Source organism: Amphimedon queenslandica, unplaced genomic scaffold (genome assembly GCF_000090795.2).
Source record: "Amphimedon queenslandica unplaced genomic scaffold, v1.1 AMPQUscaffold_12953, whole genome shotgun sequence".
Lineage (NCBI taxonomy): Eukaryota > Metazoa > Porifera > Demospongiae > Haplosclerida > Niphatidae > Amphimedon > Amphimedon queenslandica.
The window spans coordinates 13,908-23,523 of record NW_003546811.1 but is presented as its reverse complement, the minus strand read 5'-3'; the positions used below and the strand labels follow the sequence as shown (position 1 = coordinate 23,523).

The window sequence follows — 9,616 nt, the reverse complement described above, 5'->3', positions numbered from 1 at the left end:
TGCTAGTGTGAATGTAGATATACATGTAAGCTACCTGTCCTGTTCTTTATGAGTGTCTTGTGTTTTCTTAATTTCGTTTGCTGCCTCATAAAACAACATGTAAGCATTCCAATGCCTCACTCTGCTCTCTGGATGGGACGTGTGAACTGAATAAAAATAAGGAGAATAACACATGGGCTATAAGTACAGGGAATTTTTCAGAAATTGGCTGATTTTTTAAAATGGCCGTAACTTGAAAAATTTAAGTCAGAATCAGCTCAAACTTTCTACATAGCATAAGTACATCAATATGTATCAGAAAATGTAATAAAAATTGGGGGTCATTTCGGAGCCATTTTTCGGAAAAAACCATGGGCTATAGTACAGGGATTTTTTCAGAAATTGGCCAATTTTTTAAATGGCTGTAACTTGAAAAATTTAAGTTGGAATCAGCTCAAACTTTCTACATAGCATAAGTACATCAATATGTATCAGAAAATGTAATAAAAATCGGAGGTGATTTTTGAGCCATTTTTCAGAAAAAACCATGGGCTATATAAAAGTACAGGGATTTTTTCAGAAATTTACCAATTTTTAAAATTGGCCATAGCTTGAAAAAATTTAGTCGGAATCAGCTGAAACTTTCTACAGAGCATAAGTAAGTCAATTTGTATCAAAAAATATAATAAAAAATTGGGAGTGATTTTTTGGTCATTTTTTGGAAATAACCATGGGCTATAGTACAGGGATTTTTTCAGAAATTTGCCAATTTAAAAAATGGCCATAACTTGAAAAATTTAAGTCGGAATCAGCTCAAACTTTTTATGGAGTATAAGTACTTCAATTTGTATCAGAAAATGTTATAAAAGTACCTAATTTATATTATTGTTCTATTTTTAGTTGTATGGTGACTTTGCTGATCTGTTCAATCTCTCAGAGTGTAAGTTGTCCATTGTTCATTGTGCCGGCCATTTTGATGTTACACTGATTGAGTCATTGTGGAGTGAAATTATAGAACAAGGTAACAATAATTAATACTTTATGCATCAGTACTATTACTGTAGTATATTGTATGTGTTATTTAATTGTAACTATTCCTACACAAAGCCAGTCTTTAAAGTTTTCTGATCCCCATAACTTATTGGAATCAACTGAAACTGTATCATATAAGGGCATCAATTTATATCTTTAAAATGTAGTAAAATTAGGACCAAAATTTAGCAATTCGCCAAATTCAATTCCCTCCAAATTTCCCACTATACAGTATAAAATACTTCACTTCCCATACAGAGCTCCAGTCTACACTGGGCAATGATAGAGACACTAGAATGCAGAGCATGAGGGACAGGCTACTGAGACTTGGTAAACTGTATTCAAGAAATGACAGCTACTTTCCAACTGGTAAAGAAACTAAAAAAGCTTTAATAAATTATGCATCTCTTCTTTCTCTCTCTTTCTCTCTCCCTCTCTCTCTCTCTCTCTCTCCCTTAGCTTATCTCATTAAGCTTTTAGAGCAGCATTCTTGTCAGCTGGGGTGGGACCCTGGTTTCATACCGGACATATTTCATCAAGTGGGTGTGTCTTACTCCACCCTATTCACACTCTACAACAACCTCTTTGAAGAAAAGGTATGTGTCCATATTTGGTCATTTCCTTATTTGGATGCATACTTAATTTTATTTTATTTTATTTTTAGGATACATTTTGGGGTTCAGTAGGTCGACCGTTACATGTTCTATTAGTTTTATTGGCTTTACTATCAGCTTACACTGCTAACAGTTCACTAGTAGCTACCAAGTAGGCCATTGTGCATGCATTGTATTGAAATGTACACTTAAATGTAGTAGATGTGTATTTGCAACTTATGAAATACACATGTACACTGTGTATAATAAAATAATGTATTTTATTTCTTTCCATCCACTCTCTCCATCTTTTTTTTAAATTTCTAATTAAATGCTAAGTTAAAAAATACTAAAAATTGCTTGGTATTTTGGTATGGTGCTTGAGTTTTTTCCTCCTCCTCTCTCTCTTTCTATAGACATTCCTCAGTTGCTATTGATAAGTATTTAGTTGAGCTACAGACACTGGATCCCTCCACTCCTGATATCAATACACTCACTGCTGGACTGAGGAACCTCAAGAGAGAACTCCAGAGGAACCTTGACACCATCAAATGAACACACTCCACCACACACTATCTATACACTTGTGTATACATTCATTTTGAAATGATAATTTTTCAATCTTATTATAGTCAAAGACTATAGCTGTGTATCATGACTGTTGTTTACATGGGACTATACTTAGCTAATGTGTGGGTGAAGTACCAAGCTATTGTTGTTTATCATTTATGATATTCATCACACAATGCACTCTAAGTTTAGATGTCTTTGTGAATATAAGATATAGAATAAGCGATGCAACCATTTGTGACATGTTGGATAAGGATAACATTAGTGTTGAGTGTTATTTTAATTAACAGCAGCAAACATTTGTATACATGTATTTATAGTACAAACACACAATGTATAGTTACATTAATTGTTTACCCACTATTGACATAATCTGCATTACTAACTAGATCTAGCGTACGTAAAAGATGAGTACATTATGTTTCATATTCAGTAGAGGGTGGAAGAGAAGTAGGAGGCTCTGACTTAGTTTCATCATACACTGGCTCAACAGTTGATCTATTTCATAATCAACATAATTAATTTTAATACAACTAACTTTGTTTTAAATTCAGTTGTAGCATAAGCTGGACTGCATTCCATTACAATGTCATTATCTGATTTTCTATGAACCACAAATTATAAAATTACATGATTGTCATAAATGTGCTGCATATAATTACCTCTTTTGAATAATTTTTCTTTTGATATGCAAAACAATTCCTGGCACAACTATAATTATGCCCGTTGCTAGTAGTATAATATATACTACAGTTATGCTGACTATCAATCCAATGTTTTCCCCATCATTTACTAATATAGTCACAGTAGGATGAGGAACTATAATAAAATGCAGAAAAGCACATTTTGATGATTCTAATATTTATATATTGCAAGCAAACCTGAAAGTAAATGCATTGGTTGAGTCCTCTCTCCTACATAAATGATTCCATTAACATTAAATGATATAGATATAGAGAACAAGTAGTTCAGATTAGGATCTAATCCTCCTATTAGACCTTCAGTAGTACCACCTGGGAATACTCTCATTCCTGTCTCTACTTGTCTCTTCTTTCTTGAGGAGCTACTGGTTGACTTATAATAGACAGTATAATGACTAGATCCATGAACTAAACTCCACTCAGTCCTCACTGCTGTAGAACTGAGCTTTGTTATAAAGGAGGTTTGAATGACAGCTAAAATATAAAAAACTATAGATAGTATATAATATTTTTATTCCTTACGTATTTGAGCAGTACTATATTCTCTATCAGTCCATTCTCCTGGTCCAATACTAGTATATGCTCTCACTCCAATAGTATAACTAGTTCTAGGTATCAATCCTACTATACTGTAATAAGTGTTAGTAGTGTTAGTTATATTGTATGGACCAGTACTGGTAGACTCTCTATATCTTATCTCATATACTGTAATGATACCATTAGGTATTGTAGGAGGATTCCATGAGATATTGATTGCAGTTAACCTGGCACTGGTTTGTATCAGATTAGATATGATACCAGGAGGAACTGAGTTAGAATTATGATAAACTGATCAATATTTCATTGACTTACTTGATTCAGCAGTTAATTGTATTTCTTGTCTAGCTGGTCCATTCATATTATAATTATAAGGTATTATACTCACAGTATAGTTAGTATATGGTATTAATCCTGTGAGATTATACATTCTGTTGTCTCCTCCAGTGATATTAACAGTATAACTAGTGTTTGAAGTGATGTTAGTGTATGTGAGGTAGTATCCAGTGATTGGTCCATTCCTTCCATTGCAAGGTACTTCATCCCATGAGACAGTCATTGACACTGACTCTACTGATGAGAATATAATATCACCCACTGGTACTGTTGGGGCTATGAAGAAAGAATTACTAATCGAATACATGTATAACTACACATACCTGTTGAGAATGTAGTAGCAAAATGATTAGTATCCAAATAAACTATCTCATCTCCATATATTCCAATAAGATCAAAGGTGCATTGACTGTAAGGAGGTATACCAGTTGAAGTATGTGGTGATGAAACTGATGTTTCACTATAACTAGTGAATGATGATTTACATACTCTCCTACATCTCCTATTAATATTATAACTAATTGGTACTACAGGAGTTGGTGGACTCCATGTTAATGTAATGGAAGTACTTGTAATTAATGTACCCATAAAGTCATTAACAAATGGATTACCTAAAGCAAAAAAATGACATTTATTATTGATAATAATAACTTACTAAATGTTAAGATAACTGAAGCATTACCACTAGGTAGAGAAGCTGATCCATAAGATACTACATAAAAAGTGTATGTATTCCCTTGAAACAATACTGATGTTATATTGATTGTTGTATAACTAGTGTTGGATACACTAACAGGAGTATCACTAGACAGTTGATAGTAGACCTCATAACCAGTAGCTCCTGATACAGTAGACCAAGAGAGTCTTACATGAGCTAAACCAGTACTTAATCTTGTAGCAGTTAAACCAGTTGGAGTATCAGATACTGAGAAAATAATAATGATTGATATTTATTTTAATATTAATTATTAACCTGATATACTAAATGATGAAGGACTAACAACTACTTGAGAACCCATACTGCCACTAATAGGACCATCAGTTACTCTGGTATTAGATACAGTACACTGATAGTTACCAGCTTCTCTCAGTCTCACTATTACTGTCACTCTTGTAACAGATCCTGATCCATTCACTATCACACGAGACAGTTCAGTAGATATTCCATTCCCATTCACTGAACAATTGACAGTAGTAGGAGGACCATCAGAGACATTGAAACTGAGACTGAAGACTGGAGGAATAGCTAATCTACTAGTGGAGAGGAGAGAGAACTGCATAGTAGGATCAGCATCAGGACCATCTGTAAAAGAAGTACATTAATTATAGTCTATATTCATCACCTACCATTGTTATTGTATCCAGTATCAGTATATGCTCCAACCACTAGAGTTTGATTCACTCCATTCTCATCAGAAATGATACACTTGTATAAACCTTCATATCCTGATAGTCCATCTCTTCTAGCTAGTGCAATCTGACCACTGAATCTCTTACTGTGCACTGGTCTGGGAGCTGATGGATCATCAATGGGTCCATCAAATACAGGTACTTCAGTTCCATTAGGATAATACCACACTCCGATATTAGTAACATTGTTAGCACTCTGACACCACAAAGCATCATTGATATCATTAACATCATTATTCTGATCAGTATCATAAAACTGGCCAGCATATATCATAGAGTAATTAGGTATTATCCTGTCCTCATAAGCTAGGTACAGTCGAACACCTGAATATGAGTATATATAGATCTAGAAATTACCAAAATTTATTTCTTACCATTACTTGGTAGGGTGGTAGGTGCTTGTCCAGATACAGTCATCAGTTGAACCAGCAGGAGCAATAGAAAACAAGACCTGCTTGAGAGTGCCATTTTTCTTTTCAATGTAGATTCTATTGTTAAGCTAACAGAATCATGTGACCTTGTATTATCAGTTGTTGACACAAAAGTGTATTTTACTATAGTATCTACAGACAACTTGTAATAAAAATAATGAATATTGTTATGAGCCACGCCTAGTAAATGAGCTACGCCCTCTTTAAGATTTGCAAAAGATGCCTGTCAACGACAACAATGAAGAAGCTCATTGGCCTCGCCTACGCGAGGTATAGGTAGTTGTTGTGTCTGTCTGTCTGTCATTCATTCTGTACAACTGAAATTTGTTTTTAATAAACAATAACTTTAGCACAGCATGTTTCAAACTCCTAGATCTTTCTTTTTGGCGTGGAAAAGTCTTTCTTAACTGTTTTCTGTTGCTCAAATACAAGTGCTAGGTATAGAAGCTTCAAAGTAAGAAAATCGAGCAGTTGGGCCAAGTTCCGTTGTGTTGGCACTTTAGAGATAGCTGGTAGCATTTTTCAGTAGATTAGAACATGGCCTTCAAATAATATGAACAGATTTCTCTAAATCTTACTTGATGAAGAGTTATACTTACTTGAATTTGTTGAGGTCACTCGTTTGTGCAGCGCTAGAGCAACAACTTGCTGGGTTATAGGTACTAAAGTACCTATACTATCTCAAATATACAAAGGCAGCAACTTTTTTTGTCAGCAAGTTTATCATATATTGCTGATTAGTAAAGAGAAAGTGAAGCTTCTTTCTCACATGGTCTTCTTGCTGCCAATCATGCCAGTATGATGGAATGCCACACCTTCAATCTACATGCATGGGAGGGGATGGAGCTGCTTGCATGTATGTGCTGCAGTGCTGCTACTTCTGCAGGTATTCAAGAGCAAGTGCAACTGCAGGAAGCTAGTGTTGAGCAGACTCTCTTCATGCTGATAATCAAACAGCTATTGCAGTGCAGGCATGCACCATAGCAGCTATAGGGGCGAGGCCATGCACCGTAGGTGTCTCGTTTAGGTAAGCGACTCATCCCTTAACGCAACCACCATCATTATCCTGTCATTAAAGGAGTACTGCCATTTGGCTGGGAGAGAGCCGAAACCCAAGAAGGAATACCATACTATAAGAAGTAATAATGATTGGAATAGAATTCTTCTTTAAAATATTGATTTGTCCTCAATATATTTGATACACTATGTCTATTTTGTAGTCACAGCAATGGAAGAACACAATGGGAACATCCAGTACTGACAGTACTATTCAAGGAACTAAGTAAACTATTTAGAAGTTGTAGGTCTAAAGTATTAACATGTTTTCAATATTTCAGGGACACTAGATGTCATTTGACCAGCTTATGGTGCATACAGAGTAGCTAGCAAACTGACGAAACTTCAAGTCATTACAAATTGTGAGTTTTAGTACCAAAATATGAGTGTTTGAGTATGAATCTTGCTCCTATACACAGTGCATAAAGTGAGCAAGGAGAATGTATGGAAGTCATTGAAAGATATGAATCTAACTGATCAAATGGAGAGTAATCTCAGTGTCTCAGAGATAGAGACTCTCTTTGCTAAGATTTTTTACAAAACATGCGAACAAAATAAATTGGAAGCAAATGAAGCTAAGGCCTCCATTGAGATATCCTTGAGTTGGGCCTTGAAATGCTATGACAGGTAAAGAAGTAGACATGTACTTTAATAATGTAGTGTGTTCTTTTAGTTAAACTATTAATTTCTACTGTTTTACTATAAATAGTACAGGGATTTTGGCCAAATTTTGTCAAAAATAAAAAGGAGAGAATTCTCCATTTTTACAATTTTTCTGATACATATACATGTACTTATGATGTGTAGAAACTTTGAACTGAGTCCGATCAAAAAATGTAATAAAATAATTTTCAATAAAGTGTAAAATGTACTGCTGTGAATAATCATTATAACACGATTATTTATACAGTGGTAGGACTGGTCGTGTCTTATTAAGATCTCTTCTTGCTGGTTTCCTTATACTAACCACATCTTCTATCATCAGAAAATACAAAGGTATGACTTTAATTAATGCAATGAAATTTTTCAAAAAAATATAGATAGATTTGTTTAAATTGTATGCTATCAATGGTCACATGACTAATGAGAAACTGGCTTTCTTGCTAAGTGATGTCCTATTGGTGAGTTTTAAAAGTGATTAAAAATTATATAAAAATAATTAAATTTTTTTCATAGTTGATTGATACTATTGATGAGCAAGAAATGTTCAATGGTGACGACATACCAGGGACCATTGCTTCATTGAAATCGTTGGTAAGACTTTTAAGCATTCAAGTATAATTTAAAACTTAAAAGGAACACCATATTAAATACCTTATGATCATTAATGTTAACCCCGTTATAATACTTCAAATTTTTTTAATGGTAGACAATTATTTTTACTGTTAGAATTATTGTTAAATTTTTGCCTATTCTCTAGTTTCAAAATAGTGAGGATATTGCTGAAAGACAATTTATTGAATGGCTCAAGAAAGAACCACAGCTGATAGTGTGGCTGCCTACACTGTATTTATACATATATTTATATATCTAGCTATCATAGATCATACATATATAGCTAGCATATATCATATTCATAGAGTAATCAAGTATTATCCTGTCCTCAATAAATAAATGCAGTCGAACACCTGAAAAGATTAAAAATTACTATATAAATTAATTTTTTTAACCATTACTGGGTAAGGTGGAAGGTGCTTGTCCAAATACAGTAATCAGTTGAACCAGCAGGAGTAACAGAAAACAAGACGTCTTTAAATAAATAAACAATAAACAATATTTAATAACAATATTTTAGACAATAAATTGATTAAATTCTTGCTTATACTGTAAAATTACTGTATTTGCTTGAACAAATGCCCTGCTTAAATAAATGCCCATGACAAATATTTCTAACTATAGATACGCATATTTTACCCAGCATATGTCTCCTAATATTGAGATTGTGCCAGATAGTCTAACTGTTGGAGTAGAGTTTGGAATGGTCTCTTAATATTGAGATTGTGCCAGATAGTCTAACTGTTGGAGTACAGTTTGGAATGCTAGAAGGTTGCAGGTTCAAATCCACTAGAGGCTTTTTTGTTTTTTTTACCTGATTTTTTTCCTGTTAAGAAATAAACGTTTGGGCGTTTAATCAAGCAAATGCAGTACATGCTAGTGTGAATGTAGATATACATGTAAGCTACCTGTCCTGTTCTTTATGAGTGTCTTGTGTTTTCTTAATTTCGTTTGCTGCCTCATAAAACAACATGTAAGCATTCCAATGCCTCACTCTGCTCTCTGGATGGGACGTGTGAACTGAATAAAAATAAGGAGAATAACACATGGGCTATAAGTACAGGGAATTTTTCAGAAATTGGCTGATTTTTTAAAATGGCCGTAACTTGAAAAATTTAAGTCAGAATCAGCTCAAACTTTCTACATAGCATAAGTACATCAATATGTATCAGAAAATGTAATAAAAATTGGGGGTCATTTCGGAGCCATTTTTCGGAAAAAACCATGGGCTATAGTACAGGGATTTTTTCAGAAATTGGCCAATTTTTTAAATGGCTATAACTTGAAAAATTTAAGTTGGAATCAGCTCAAACTTTCTACATAGCATAAGTACATCAATATGTATCAGAAAATGTAATAAAAATCAGAGGTGATTTTTGAGCCATTTTTCAGAAAAAACCATGGGCTATAATAGTACAGGGATTTTTTCAGAAATTTGCCAATTTAAAAATGGCCATAAATTGAAAAATTTAAGTCGGAATCAGCTCAAACTTTTTACGGAGTATAAGTACTTCAATTTGTATCAGAAAATGTTATAAAAGTGCCTAATTTATAATGTTGTCTTATTTTTAGTTGTATGGTGATTTTGCTGATCCATTCAATCTCTCAGAGTGTAAGTTGTCCATTGTTCATTGTGCCGGCCATTTTGATGTCACACTAATTGAATCACTGTGGAGTGAAATTATAGAACAAGGTA

The 9,616-nt window shown here is 33.8% G+C and overlaps 3 protein-coding genes and 2 long non-coding RNA genes across 6 annotated transcripts in view; 2 read left to right on the top strand and 3 right to left on the bottom strand.

Moving 5' to 3' along the window:
• The window catches only part of LOC100636469 (putative metabolite transport protein YwtG), a 17,872-nt gene that overhangs the window by 5,941 nt on the left and 2,315 nt on the right, over nucleotides 1-9,616 (bottom strand). The gene's annotated exons all lie outside the window — the stretch shown is intronic.
• Nucleotides 890-2,230, top strand: LOC109586072 (nuclear pore complex protein Nup155-like). The gene is made up of 5 exons (XM_020002251.1): nucleotides 890-1,000; nucleotides 1,270-1,380; nucleotides 1,471-1,607; nucleotides 1,676-1,776; nucleotides 2,021-2,230. Exons 2-5 carry the CDS (start codon nucleotides 1,308-1,310, stop codon nucleotides 2,157-2,159), a joined length of 450 nt encoding a protein of 149 aa, XP_019857810.1. The 5' UTR covers nucleotides 890-1,000; nucleotides 1,270-1,307; the 3' UTR covers nucleotides 2,160-2,230.
• LOC109586076 (uncharacterized) lies at nucleotides 2,537-2,893 on the bottom strand. Its single transcript, XR_002186800.1, has 3 exons — nucleotides 2,837-2,893; nucleotides 2,713-2,778; nucleotides 2,537-2,672 (listed from the first exon to the last, which is right to left on the bottom strand). It is a non-coding gene; the product is annotated as an uncharacterized LOC109586076 (long non-coding RNA).
• LOC109586071 (dystrophin-like) lies at nucleotides 6,581-8,193 on the top strand. 2 transcript variants are annotated; one of them, XR_002186796.1, is made up of 9 exons: nucleotides 6,581-6,616; nucleotides 6,668-6,728; nucleotides 6,810-6,871; nucleotides 6,927-7,007; nucleotides 7,065-7,272; nucleotides 7,556-7,641; nucleotides 7,686-7,766; nucleotides 7,822-7,899; nucleotides 8,066-8,160. XR_002186796.1 is itself a non-coding variant. In XM_020002250.1 (9 exons), exons 5-9 carry the CDS (start codon nucleotides 7,109-7,111, stop codon nucleotides 8,177-8,179), a joined length of 519 nt encoding a protein of 172 aa, XP_019857809.1. In that variant the 5' UTR covers nucleotides 6,600-6,616; nucleotides 6,668-6,728; nucleotides 6,810-6,871; nucleotides 6,927-7,007; nucleotides 7,065-7,108; the 3' UTR covers nucleotides 8,180-8,193. The 2 variants fall into 2 exon arrangements, 1 of the variants encoding a protein (XP_019857809.1); XM_020002250.1 differs by having other exon boundaries at nucleotides 6,600-6,616; nucleotides 7,690-7,766; nucleotides 8,066-8,193.
• On the bottom strand, nucleotides 8,085-9,013 carry LOC109586075 (uncharacterized). Its single transcript, XR_002186799.1, has 3 exons — nucleotides 8,829-9,013; nucleotides 8,322-8,394; nucleotides 8,085-8,273 (listed from the first exon to the last, which is right to left on the bottom strand). It is a non-coding gene; the product is annotated as an uncharacterized LOC109586075 (long non-coding RNA).

Coding starts and splice junctions, on each gene's coding strand:
- LOC109586071 (XM_020002250.1), top strand. CDS start 7,109: ATGAATCTAACTGATCAAATGGAGAGTAATCTCAGTGTCTCAGAGATA. Junction 7,642..7,689: donor TATCATCAGAAAATACAAAG/GTATGACTTTAA, acceptor AAATATAGATAG/ATTTGTTTAAATTGTATGCT. Junction 7,900..8,065: donor TTGCTTCATTGAAATCGTTG/GTAAGACTTTTA, acceptor CCTATTCTCTAG/TTTCAAAATAGTGAGGATAT.
- LOC109586072 (XM_020002251.1), top strand. CDS start 1,308: ATGCAGAGCATGAGGGACAGGCTACTGAGACTTGGTAAACTGTATTCA. Junction 1,381..1,470: donor TGACAGCTACTTTCCAACTG/GTAAAGAAACTA, acceptor TCTCTCCCTTAG/CTTATCTCATTAAGCTTTTA. Junction 1,608..1,675: donor ACAACCTCTTTGAAGAAAAG/GTATGTGTCCAT, acceptor TTTTATTTTTAG/GATACATTTTGGGGTTCAGT.